This window comes from Cnephaeus nilssonii, assembly GCF_951640355.1.
Source record: "Cnephaeus nilssonii genome assembly, chromosome: 9".
Lineage (NCBI taxonomy): Eukaryota > Metazoa > Chordata > Mammalia > Chiroptera > Vespertilionidae > Cnephaeus > Cnephaeus nilssonii.
Window position 1 is genome coordinate 9,308,181 of NC_137080.1, and position 14,046 is coordinate 9,322,226.

The 14,046-nt window shown below is 45.0% G+C and overlaps 1 protein-coding gene across 1 annotated transcript in view; it reads right to left on the bottom strand.

Moving 5' to 3' along the window:
- The window catches only part of MTHFD1L (methylenetetrahydrofolate dehydrogenase (NADP+ dependent) 1 like), a 164,156-nt gene that overhangs the window by 124,196 nt on the left and 25,914 nt on the right, over nucleotides 1-14,046 (bottom strand). Inside the window, exons 8-11 of the mRNA XM_079781395.1 lie at nucleotides 13,090-13,201; nucleotides 4,141-4,232; nucleotides 3,228-3,325; nucleotides 386-559 (exon numbers count right to left, since the gene is read on the bottom strand). Of these exons, the coding sequence (XP_079637521.1) occupies nucleotides 386-559; nucleotides 3,228-3,325; nucleotides 4,141-4,232; nucleotides 13,090-13,201 (476 nt within the window). The remainder of the gene's footprint in view (nucleotides 1-385; nucleotides 560-3,227; nucleotides 3,326-4,140; nucleotides 4,233-13,089; nucleotides 13,202-14,046) is intronic.

A 14,046-nucleotide genomic window follows, 5' to 3' on the forward strand; every position in this document is an offset into this window, starting at 1 on the left:
CCCTTCCTCTCTGAAATCAATAGAAATAAATTTTTAAAAAATGCTCTGCTCAGTACAAAGTATTTTACTTTCAATTGTTATTTTATCCTGAAAAACCAAAGGAAAAATCCGAAGTGGAGAGCAAGGGTGATCAAAACACAATATGAGAAACAAAAAAATAAAGTACTGAATTAGCGACTTGTTACACTTTATAATTTGTGGAGACTAATTTCTTTTGCACAGGAAGGAAAAACTTACCGCTAGTCAAAGGAAGGAATGCCAAGTGAAATGGACAAGATAATGTCAAAGGTGAGAACTGGATGGATTTGAGGGGTATGACAATGGGTACATGGGTTAGTTTGGTAAACAGGTCATCTTAGTAAAATAGATGGTAAAGTCGTCTTACCCAGCAACTAAGACGTATTTTCCATCTGCTTGATCCTTTAGCCTTTCCAGCAGGGACAAGCATACTTTGGCTTTGCTTTTGCCATAGATTTCAATTTCATCTGCAAGCAATCCTATCTCCTTGGCAAGGACATCCACAGCTTTTGGCGTCTGTGCTCTTGAAATCTCGATATCACTGCGGGGGAAACACATATGAGGCCAGAGTCTTCTCAGCTTAGGTGGTCGCTGCTGGAGTGAAAAATGGCCGTACACCACGCCAACAATTAAATCAATGCGAAAGGCTCCATGGTCCTTTCCCCCAAGCAGCGGTAAACACAACTGCTAACAATTAATGTACGTGAGAAAGTGGCGCATCGCTTTAGAGCAGCAAGGCTAAAAAACTGGAAAAGATTCTAGAATTCTGCCCAGGTTCAAGGAAAACACCCACACCGTAGGAGAGGAGGCTATATGTCCCCATGTATAAATCTATTATAGAGCACAACGCTACGGGTCATCGCTGTATTCGTTAACCAGGAATAGACAGGTTACTGAATAGCACTCTCACTGGGGGAGCCACATGTGTCTTTTGGCTATTCAAAAATGTGGAAATGTGACTTCATCTGCGTCCATACTTTCCCTCTCTCTTTCTTATTTCAAGTTCAAAATCACATTTCAAAATATTTCATTCATGACATAACTGTAATGGACCCACGTCCGAAGCTCAACCTCAGGGACAGGAAACTTGGGAGCTCCGGAGTGTCACTGGGCAAACACTGGATTCTATTTTCTCATCCAGCAGGATGGGAACAGCGCTGCTCATCTCTCAGGAGTGCTGTGAAAACCAGCGTCTGCTGAACTCCTCAGAGAGCGCCCTGGGGGCCCCTAAGCTCAGCCATGTTTTTACTGGGGTTCAGGCCATCCGTCTGTCTGCCAGGCCATCAGTTTGAGAGACCCAGCAGGCATGAGCCAGACTGTGGGAGAGCAGGCATCAAGGACTGGGAAGCCAGGAGCCAGGTCCCTGACTGGCCCGGGAGCACTATTTTGGGGTACGACAGTCTGCATTGGGGGCAGATCACCCTCTCCCCTGGCGGTGGGTCGCTCCCTGCTCTGGTCTGTTCCTACTGCTAACATCTGTTCTCGGCTGCCACAGGACCCCATTCTTCTCCATGACCCTGCAGGGGGCTGACTCAGGTGCACGAGATAACAGTGAAGCGACCTCCAATGCCGACTTCTCCCAAGGGCAGCTCAGAGGGGGGACAGGGCACCTCAGGCAGATGTGGGTTGAGCTCTGTGCCTCCAGCCAGGTTCTCCCACTGCCTTAGGTTTCCTCCCCCTCACTGCCCATGCTCCTGCTTCATTTTCTTCCCAGGCTACCCCCTTCCTCTCTCGTTCCCCCCTTTTACTCTCTCTCTCTCTCTTTCCTGCCACAATATCCTAAATCAAAGAGCCCTCTCTTGGAAAACCTCCAAGGTTTTCTCTTTTCACTAGCTAAGAGTGGCAGTGACATCATTTTGATTTTTTTTAGTGGTTTATAAACTAGTCGGCCTGCCTTTCTCTCCCCAGTGGCGCTAGAAGTCAAATTTGGTTAAGCAATTAAAGCACTTTCCCCCACAAGGAGAATTTATTTTGATTTAAACAAAGATTGTGGCACACAATTTGGTGGAGTCCATCTCAAATATTTACTCATTTACTCTTAAAAAGTAAGGTCCTATAACGACATAAGTAACTTGAAAAGTATTTCATGAAACAGATTCCAGAACTACAGGGATAATATGAAAAACAACATTCCTTGGGATTTATGTATTAATGAACACAGAAGATGACTAAGATGTTTAGTCTATGGCAGGGGTGGAAGCCTAGCCTGGAGGGGTTCACCAGCCTGAAACAGGGGTGTAATCGAAGGAACCCCGGTGTTCAGGAACTGCCCAGGGAAACAGGGCAACTCTACAACGCAACTGGTTACCCAGTGAAAACTTAGTCAATAACCATTGACACTGTTTCCCAATGGCGACGAAGGGATCACCTGGGGAAGCTGGGGTCACCTGGGGAAGCTGGGGTCACCTGGGGAAGCTGGGGTCACCTGGGGAAGCTGGGGTCTCCTGGGGAAGCACTGGCATTGTGTCGGCCTCTGATGAAAGGGGCGGGGCCAACTCACTGAGGAAGCACCCACAGAGGACCCGTGATGAGGCTCGAGAGCGCCCTTCTCTGGCTCAGACATCTTCTCTAGTTATGCTCACAATGCTGAGACTGTGTTCTCCAGCTTGTATTGCCAAATTTATAGACAGCATGTAGCTTACACTTCGTTAAAGCCCACTCCGAGGGAAACACCTGCCCGGGCCATCCCAGAGCGTCCTGTTGGACAGCGGGATCCTTCCACATACGCTGAGCACTCCCCACCCGGAATGGTGTTTGGCAGGATTGACCATTTCCCCCCCCACCCCCGAGTGGAAACCTACACGGCCCTCAAAACCAGACGACGTATGTTGGGTATTTCTAACATTCAAAGAATATTCCAATTATTACATGACTGTATTTGGTCAACTCTAAGACACCATTATTTTATGGACAACTAAGAAAAACCCCCATTGCCATTTAATTCAGGATATACATTAGTGACAGTAAGATACATACTGATTTCAGAAGTGAAAAAATATATTAGAACTGATAGGATATGGTAAACATGTTCATTATTATTTAATTTGGGAGTACTTAAACGATAAGAAAAAAATAGCGTGGCAATTTGATTAGAGAAAATGATCTACCATTGAGGGCATGACACCACAGGCATGCCCCCTCAGTGGATCATTCCGGACAGCTAAGGCACTTTGATGAGCTGACAGCAGTATAAACAAATCACCGGATACCTGGGCACTGGGGAGAGTGGCTGAAGTTTCAAGCAGTGAAGTCTCCAGCGCGTGTACTGCTGCTCACGAAGCCATCTCCTTCCACTGCTCACCATGTTCTTCAGAAGGGACGGGAAGGAAAACGTGTTAGAAATGTAAATGCTGACGGAGCATGTGTGTGAACTGGGAAAATACTACTCAGGGTGGCATGCCAGGAGAAGATTATCAGGTTGCACAACGACTCAACTGACCATCAGGAATACTTTTATTCTCATGCAACTAAATTTGTAGGTTTTTCTTAAAAAGGAAAATATAAGATATATGTACTATTAAAATAGTTTAAGTGTTCACTAAGGCATCAAGGGCACGGATTAAATTTACAGAGTGGGTTCTTCATCTCCATTAGAAGTAAAGAAAATGAGGAAAACATGAGAATATATGCACAATCAGGCTGGATGCCTAGCTTCCAGAATTTGCAACAGCACCCTAGCCGGTTTGGCTCAGTGGCTAGAGCATCAGCCTGCGGACTGAAGAGTCCCAGGCTCGATTCCGGTCAAGGGCACATGCCTGGGTTTCAGGCTCGATCCCCAGTAGGGGGCTTGCAGGAGGCAGCCAATGGATGATTCTCTCTCATCATTGATATTTCTATCTCTCTCTCCCCCGTCCCTCTCCCTTCCTCTCTGCTATCAATAAAAACATATTTAAAAACAATTTGCAACACCATTTCAAGTATAACCCTCCTACAGTTGATATAATAAGTAAGCAAATTAAATTATTAAATAGTAACACACACAGAGAGAGAAATAAAATTAAAGGACGTATGTGTGCAAAGTGTTTAATACCGGATCTTTTTATAAAAAAAAATTATATAATATTAGTCACTATTAATCAAAGCTCCAAACCCAAATTTCTCCCGTGGCTGTGTCGAACACACCTGGATCCGCAGAGCTGCAGCAAGGAGGCTCACGTCATTTTCCGCGATGGGACCACTGAAGGGTACACCCGGAGAGCCAGAGCCCAGCTTCCCTGTTAGGGGGGAAAAGGACTTTTAGCACACCATCATTTATATCCAAGGGCTCCTTGTAAAAAGCCGGCGCATCGAATGATGCTCTCATTTTCACCAAGTAAGTTAGAACGCCATGGCAGGTGCAACTCGAGGTAGGTCACGAGTCCCTGGCACCATCCTGGGGCTCTTGATTGGGCCACAGACTCTAGAGTTGGACTGGATTAAAATCTTACCTCTACCTCTTACCAGCAACTGTGACTTTGACCCTGTTCATTGATGTGGGTAATATCCACCTCATAGAATTTTGTGAGAACGGGATGTGATGTGATAGGTACAGTGCTTGGCATATGGTGTGTATGTTTAAACAATACATATAAAGTAAAAGCAATTTCACACATGAATACAAAGTAGTTTCCTGAACTCCTACAGGATAAAGCCAGCCAGAGTATCATGTGGAAGATCAGGCTTTCTCTGATCATTACAAAATCCCCTGTCCTAAAAGGGATGTGACCAATTTCCCATCGAAACTGAGACATTTTAGAGGATGAATTTGGGGGATTACCTGGTCTTCAGAATAGAAAGGCACTTGTAAGAATTCTACCTTTCCCTCCCGTGGCTGGCGCTTGGAAGGTTATAAAAAGCAAACACACATGTAAAAATGCTTTAGCTACACCCTCGCCTGGAGAAGAGAAGCAGTTCTAATAGCAACTCTTCTGAACTAAGAAATGCTTCCCCGCTTTTTTGGCCACTACACTTTGAAATGATCCATTTTGCTGACAGTCCTTCGCCAGAGAGAGCACCAAACACTTCAGGGTAAGTGTTCTGTGATGTCCTATTGTCAAATGCGTTCAGGGTGTTGGAAAGTCATATCCCTAAGGTATTGTTTAAAGATTAGCAACACTTCAGTTTTACAAACAATGTTCAGGCACAGGCCAAGAGTCTAGAGAATGAGAGAGATTTGTTTTGCTTTGTTTGCATCAGCAGAGGTCAGATCGGAAGGTCTTGTCCAACCACTACGGAAAAGAATTATGCTTTCCTCCTTCTTATCTCTATCCTTAAAGGATGGAAACACAGGGGAAAAGCTACATTCTAGGAACTGGTATCAATTTAGAAATGTATGTTCCTGGAACAGAATCACAAATACCCATGTGAATGAAGAATATTTGCTATGGAATTACACAGTGAATAATTCCTCCTGTTAATCACAACCACGGCCTTCCATGCAACAGAATGTGGCTAACATAAAAAGGACGTTAAAACAACAGAAAATATACATGTATTTTAAATCTTGGAAGAATCTCATAGGAACAAGTATTTCTCTTTTTGAAGGAAGTTATCTGGGTTTCAGTAATGCTTTTATATCATATTGTTTTCTGTTCCTTCTACTATAGTCCATCCAATAAAATTAAATGTAATGCTGTTTGAGTGGAAAAGTACAAGATGGTTATCTCACGGGGACAAGATCAAAAGTTACTGTCACTTTCCTCTGTGCTATTTCATACTTCACAAAACTTCTAACACGAACAACTTTCTTTTGTAGTATGATCGATGCATCTTAAAACTAACTTAAAAATTCTGAATCCAGAGAATTCAAAGCAATTAAGATGGTAACTTGACAAATTAGGAATACATCCTTAATAAATTTCATCTAAAGAGAACGGGGAAAGGAAATCATTATCTCACCCCCTGCCTGTACGGAGGGCGGGCCCCATCCAGAGGGCTGTCTACACTGGCCTATGAGTCCAGCCAGTGTCCCATCCCAAATCAAATGGGTCTTTTCACTTCCACTAAACACTCCCCATTCACTCATGGCTCCTCCAGGGACAAGTCAATGAATCACTTTAAAAGACAGCCTTTCATTTATTATCCATACTAATAAAAGGGTGATATGCTAATTAGACCTGATAGACCAAACATCTGGACTTCATTCCGGAGGTCCTTCCTGACAAAGCCGGGGCCCAGAGGAAGCTGCCTAGGGTCCCGGGTGCCTGCGTCCGGCCTGGGCGAAGCCAGCCTGGGGCCCCGGATGCCTGCGGCTGGCCAGAGGGAGGGAAGCCCGGGTCCCGGTTGCCTGAGGCCGGCCGGAGGAGGGAAGCCTGGATCCCGGGTGTGGGGCTGAGGCAGAGGTGGTTAGGGGCGATCAGGCAGGCAGGCAGGCAGAGGGGTTAGGGGAGATCAGGCAGGCAGGCAGAGGTGGTTAGGGGCAATCAGGCAGGCAGACAGAGGTGGTTAGGGGTGATCAGGCAGGCAGGCAGAGGGGTTAGGAGCGATCAGGCAGGCAGGCAGAGGGGTTAGGAGTAATCAGGCAGGCAGACAGAGTGGTTAGGGGTGATCAGGCAGGCAGGCAGGCAGGCGAGCAGTTAGGAGCCAGCAGTCCCGGATTGAGAGAGAGATGTCCCGATTGCAAGAGGGTGCAGGCCAGGCTGAGGGACCGCCCCCCCCTTACACCCACATTGCATGAATTTCGTGCACCGGCCTCTAGTTTGTATTATAATAACCAAACTTTCCACGATAAGAAAATTTAAGGCTAAAGTGTTACAATACTTTCCCTGGAAATCAGCACAGGCCTTTCTGACAGGAGCTGTTTTGAGGCCAGTTGGGAATTTTGCCAGAATAAATGAGTGGGATGGGCCATGGGGCATTCTTCAGTCTCCCTGCCATCTCTGTTACATGGAAACGCTTCAGCTTATTTTGCAATCTGGCCGAGGGCATCATTCTTATAAAACTTGTGCTGTATAAACCCACAGACTGAATTCTAATATTTTCTCCTCCTCCCAGGAGAACAATTCACCAAAAAAATTTATGTGAAAGTTTGAAAATAGAAAGAGCTAAAAATTACAAATTAGTAAAGATAAACTGTTCAAAAAAACAAACATGATTAGCTTTTAAGTGAAATATACCAACTTAAGTTCATGTATTAAGTTAAATACATTAACAATAAAAGGCAATAAATAAAATTTCAGTACAATTTTTGTGACTATGCTCAGAATTTCTCACTTATAACACCTGAACTACACTATCAAATAATTGCATTACTATTTTAAAAAGGAATACAATGTAAGAATCTTCAAAGGGTTAAAAATTAGTATCCTATCTAATAAAAGAGTAATATGCAAATTGACCATACCTCCGCTATACCAACGAGCCACGCCCACCAGCCAATCAGGAGCAAATATGCAAATAAACCCAACCAAGATGGCTGCAGCCACAGAGAGCAGGAGGGAGGCTTGAGTTTCCCCGGCAATGGAGGAGGCCAAGCTTTCCGCCTGCCCTTGCCGGCCTAGGCCTCCACTCAAGGCTACAAAGTTTCAATGACAGAAGATAAATAAATCCAAACAGAAATAGTGGCAGCCACGGAGCTGGAAAGAGCAGGAGGCTAGGGCTGCCCCTGGCGATGGAGGAAGCCAAGCTTCAAAGCCCTGGCCTGCCTTGGCCTCTGCTCCAGGCTACAAAGTTTCAATTATAGAAGATACATAAATCCCAACAGAAATGACTGCCGCCACGAAGCAAGCAGGAGGCTTGGCTCCACTCCAGGCTACAAAGTTTCAATTGTAGAAGATAAATAAATCCCAGATACTAGGGCCTCCGCTTGGGTCGCCGGGGTGTGTGGCCGGCCTGCAAAGGACCACAGGCCCCTCGCCCAGGCCGCCCACACCCCAAGGGAACCCCCACCCTGATCCGGGACACCCTTCAGGACAAACCAGCTGGCCCCCACCCATGCACCAGGCCTCTATCCTATCTAATAAAAGAGTAATATGCAGATTGACCATCACTCCAACACACAAGATGGCTGCCCCATGTGGTCAAAGATCCTAACCCCATGTTGACAAAAGATGGCCACCACAAGATGGCCAGCAGGGGAGGGCAGTTGGGAGGGACCAGGCCTGCAAGGGAGGGCAGCTGGGGGTGATCAAGCCGGCAGAGGAGGGAAGTTGGGGGTGACCGGACCTGCAGGGGAGGGCAGTTGGGGGGGACCCAGGCCTGCAGTGGAGAGCAGTTGGGGGGGGACCAGGCCTGCAGGGGAGGGCAGTTAGGGGTGACCAGGCCTGCAGGGGATGGCAGTTAGGGGCAAACAGGCTGGCAGGGGAGCAGTTAGGCATCAATCAGGCTGGCAGGGGAGTGGTTAGGGGGTGATCAGGCTGGCAGGCAGAAGAGGTTAGGGAAAATCAGGAAGGCAGGCAGGCGAGCAGTTGGGAGCCAGCAGTCCTGGATTGTGAGAGGGATGTCCGACATCCCTCCAGGGGTCCCAGATTGGAGAGGGTGCAGGCTGGGCTGAGGGACACCCCCCCCTCCGTGCACAAATTTCGTGCACCGGGCCTCTAGTTAATTATATAAGCAGCCCTTTTGAAATCACTGAAACCAAATTAAGAAAAAATTGATACAGACTTGTTTATTCTAAATGGCTGAGCCTTAAAAAAAAAAAAAAAGAAAGAAAAGCATTAAATAATATATTGTATTGAGAACTAATTAAATTTTGAAATAAAAAAAACAACTGGCAAAACTATATCTCAGGGATAGATCCAAAACATCTAGAATTTCCTAAAAAAAGAAAAAGAAAAAATTAAGGAAAATGGTAATAGATACAATGGATTTTAGAAATAAAGTTCAAAAGTCATAAGCAAACATTCCAACTCTAATAGGATAATGATTAAAATACACACATGCCCAATTTCTCTAAAGCTGCGTTCTTCCATTCTCGCAATCTCATTGGAACTCTTCCTTCCTTGGGCTTGATTTCTCACATATAAACTTTCATGAGTTATTTTGTGTGCTGGTGTGACAATAATGAAATGGAGAAAGTGGCCAACATTTATTGGCAGCCCCTATGAAAGAGGCATGGCACATGAGGAGGCATCTCATTCATTCCTCCCAACAACCTCGCTCCCCTCGTGCCCACAAGGACAATGAATGGACAATGAAGAATAGAGAGCATAGGTTATTTGCCCAAAGTCACCCAAGTCTATCGATACAATGCATTAAGAGTTAAAACAAACCAAAAAACTCTCATCTGAGTCTGATCAATGCTGACCCCAAATTCCATGTTCTTCCCTCTCTATTGTATGTCCTTCAGATTCCTAAGAGGGAAGGCTCAGTCCCCCAGGATCCCTCAGCTCATTAGCATGAACCCTGGGATGCAGCCCAGGGTTCTGCCCCCACTCCACACTAACTACGGTTATGTTTGCTTAAAACAATGCCATAAACTATTCTGACCCACAAAACTGCTGTTTTAATACTGTTCTCTGGGCCCAAGCCATTAAGACCCGTTTCCCCTCTGTCTCGTTTAGTACATCAGGAAATAAGTCCTAATATTGGGGTACAAATGGTCTTGCTTCAGCAAGCATAGCACTACAAAATCACAGTCCATTTATTTCAAAATTAGAAATAATTTTAATAAAAAAATCCTTATAACTAGGAAACTGAACATTGCTATGTCCCTGTTTCTTTTTATAAAAATAAATTTTGATTGATTTCAGAGAGGAAGGGAGAGGGAGAGAGAGATAGAAACATCAATGATGAAAGAGAATCATCGATCAACTGTCTCCTGCACACCCCCACCAGGAGCCGAGCCTGCAACCTGGGCCTGTGCCCTGACCAGGAACTGTGACCTCCTGGTTCATAGGTCGACGCTCAACCATTGAGCCATGCTGGCTGGACCCTGTTTTAAATCTAAACAGATTCCAGCCATAGAAGAGCGAACAGATTCAACAAGGTACCGTATTTTCCGGCGTATAAGATGACTTTTTAACCCAGGGAAATCTTCTCAAAAGTTGGGGGTCGTCTTATACGCCGGGTGTCATCTTATAGGGCGGATTTATCCCAAACTCTGTATTTTAACTGGAAAAGTTGGGGGTCGTCTTATACGTCCAGTCGTCTTATATGCCGGAAAATACGGTAGGTGTAATCATTTTCTGAACACTGCTTCTAGGATATCAACCTTCAGGAAAACGTCTCCAGAGATCAGATATTCCATAAAATGCCTCTACCGAATTACCTCATTGTAAATCATCATACCCCATCTAATTTTACAGGGAGGGAGGGAGTAGGGAAACCCTGTACCATTAAGATAAGCATAAAAATTTCATTAAAAAACCCTGCCTTCAGTCAATCACAAGTTTATTAAAAATTCTTTTGTTCTTGAGTTTAAATAAAAGCATTTTTCCTTTTAATAATAATTGAAAAAGTCTATTCACTTTTTTCAAAGGGGGAAGGTTATATAAAAGAGGGTCTTCTACCAATTTACTCATAGATTAAATTTTCATACTAATCAAAGTTGTTAAAATTACAACTATGACTACTGAGGAATGCATGCTATTGTAAATAGTACAGTCTGGAAAATGTTCATCCATTGCATCTGCACAGTGTTTCTCATCTTTTACTTTGCCCTGCCAGTCCTGCTTTTAAGTGGGAGACAAATTCAAAAAATGTCTCTAAATCTACAGCTAACTTAAAACTGCAATCAGAGTACAATTCCGAGCTGAGCCCACATTAATTCACTCATCCAGCACTCAGTATTAACTGAGCACTTAAAATGTGTCAGGCACTATTCTGGACTCTGAGCATGCAAAAACAACAAGAAAACTACTACTGAACCAGATAAATAAAGGTCCTAAAAAGAAATTTATTAATAAGGCAAAGTTTCACTAATAAAATATGTCACCTTCATAAAATCATGGGTCTCAAAGGGATTCCAAAAGAACATGGAGGAAGCCTGGCCAGTGTTGCTCAGTGGTTGAGCGTTGACCTATGAACCAAGAGATCATGGTTCGATTCCCAGTCAGGGTACATGACTGGGAATCGGGTTGTGGGCTAGATCCCCAGTATGGGGCATGCAGGAGGCAGCCGATCAATGATTCTCATCCTTGATGTTTCTATCTCTCCCTCCCTCTCCCTTGCCCTCTGAGATCAATAAAAGTATATTTTTAAAAAAGGGAGAAAGAATATGGAAGTAGATGCAAGTAGACTCTCCTTCAATGCTTTTCATATATTATTTTCTTTTCATTCTTATACCCCATAATTCAGCCAGAATTATGAAAATACTGTCCTAAATATATAAACTCTAATAAAAAACGGCAAGTAAATATTACACAAAAACATCCATTTTAAAAAGTAATGTCATAACTGACTTTCCAACAAGGATTCTGAGGAGAGGGGCAAATCTGCTCCATCTACCATTTTATGGGCTCGGTATTTATTTTTTCAGTGGAAAAAGTTATATCCAGAGACTACATTTACTTCAAAGAAGTTATTTAGAGGATGCCTTCTATTTGCTAAAAAAAAAAAAAAAAAAAAAGCCATAAATCCCAATTCATATTGTATTGCACCCAATAGCTGCATTCATCTATGTGCTCTTCACCCAAGGGCTGAGTACACAAGCACTCTGGGAAATTCCTGAGCATCTATTTTTCCTTGCCCTCCCCAATCCACCCCACCCGCTTCAGCCTAAGGGGTTTTTAATCTGATTGCTTAATTCTGAGAGGAGCCACATTTCCTGGAGGGGAAGATCCAATATGTCTCTTTGAAGAAAGAGTTATATGAATGTCAATAATGCTTTTCATATCATATTATTTTCTTTTCTTTTTTTTTAACTTTTTAAAAAATATATTTTATTGATTTTTTACAGAGAGGAAGGGAGAGGGATAGAGAGCTAGAAACATGGATGAGAGAGAAACATCAATCAGCCGCCTCCTGCACACCTCCTACTGGGGATGTGCCCACAACCAAGGTACATGCCCTTGACCGGAATCGAACCCGGGACCCTTCAGTCCACAGGCCGACACTATCCACTGAGCCAAACCGGTCAGGGCCATATTATTTTCTTTTCATTCTATATATCCCATAAAATTAAGTTGAATGCTTTTTGTATGAAAATATGTAAAATGGTTCTTTCGAGATGACTAGGTCAGAAGTTATTTTTATTTTCTCCTGGATACTATGCTCTAAGGCTTCAAGATCAAGAACCCCAGTGTGGTACTGGCAAGATGGGAGAGGGGACTTTGGCCCAAGTTCTGACCAGCTCTGTCCTCCAGGCCCACTCAGGAGAGTCCCTCGCTTCATGCTGAAATTTGGAGGCCACAGGTAGGTAGCAAGGAAGGAGGGTTCCTTCGCCTCCCTCTGCCAGTATCTCTGCACCTACATGTCACCCAGGGACTTGAGGCGGGCTGAGTGTGGCCCAGAGCTTCCTTGGCCTCTATGTCTTTCTCTGAGTGAGAGAAGGGTACCTCCTGTGGGCCTGGCCTACTGCCGCCTGGTGCTGGCACAGCTTGAGCTACCCTAACCGTGGGCCTGGTGTGATCCGGCATTCCTGGCTGCCTTGGTGAAACACCATCAAATATCAGCACCAATCCTAACACCACCTCTGTTTGTCATGGTGACTTTCACACAGCTCTGAGGTGCCGTTAGGGGGTTCACTGCAAGGGGAAACCTGGGAGACACGAGGGCTCGTCTCCATTTTCCATCCCTCCTGGCCACTGTTTTCATGTTGAGGTTTGGCTGAGATTTGTTTGGAAGGAAGGATTCTGGTGCTTTTTAAAAGGCCGCGGAAACCACGATCTCTAGCTGACCTCACACATGTACAAATTATCTGCTTTGGGCCACAGCCGGCTTGACGGCTTGATGCTGGAGGCCGGCAGAAGCGGCGGCGGAGGCAGCCACTGCACTTGGCCTCTTGGCTTCTCGTTGGGGGACAATGTGGTTCCCGTATCAGTAACCCAAAAGGTGGGCACATCAACACGCCGTTTCCTCTCCTGTGCACGCATACCGACAATGGCCAGCAAACATTCCAGGAACATACTCTTTTGAATAAGGTTAACGTGTTTTGTAACCATCACACCTGTGTTTTTTTTATCAGCAGCCCGGCACCTATTTTCACACACTCACCTGAGAGCAAGTCATGGGAACAGTTGAGAACAATGGTTTCTGGTTGTATCCAAGAAAGAGGAACGTCTTCTGGCTTGGGCGAGCCTAGGACCACAATGTCCGCCTCTTGAAGCTGGAAAAAGAGAAACACCACACAGGGTTCAGTCTGTTGAATAAAGACATGACGAGCGATTGTCATTTACGTGTTTTCACCGCTCACTGCAACATCAAGAAAAGGGCGAGGCCAAAGAAAACTACAATGGAAGGTGGAGACGGAAGGGGGAGCTGGGGTGGGCGGCACCACTGAGTCACACAGCGGCTCAGGAGGAACATAGGGGCTGTTGCACTGGGGCCACTTGGAGATGTGACCAGAGCAGGGGCTCTCTGGCCTATACAACTGAACAATCAAAATTAGAGCCACATGGAGCTTGTACTAGATGTATTATGGGAGGATTGTCAAAAGCTCGAGAAAGGATCTCATTTTCCTTGAGGCCTTGGTTAGTCTCGTGAAACCTGTTTTGTTTTGTTTTTTTAAAGAAAAAGGAAAGAATGAAACCACTACTACAAAACACATTTATCTCGCCGGTTCCGTTCGAATTCTGCCGACACAGTGATGGAGGAATGTGTCTGGGAGGAAGGTCACGTCTAGAGGTGGGGTAAGCAGGTGGCTCTGAGCTCAACCAAAGAATGACCACCTGTCCCCGCACCAACGAAGCAACCGAGGATCTGAAACGGGATCTGTATGTGCAAGGACAGAGGGGAAGAGGGAATCTTGCATCCTTGGGGGGAAATGGCTGCACCTGCACCTGTCCACTCGGTGCTGCCAATATCTCACTGAATACCCCAAATATGTGAGGGCGGCCTTCCTGTACCCATTTAGTAGATAAGGAAACTGAGGCTCAGCAAGTATAAGTATCTCTCTACACGTCTTGTTCAGAATCCTGAGGTAGAAAGAGAGGAAGCTGCCTGCCCTCTGCT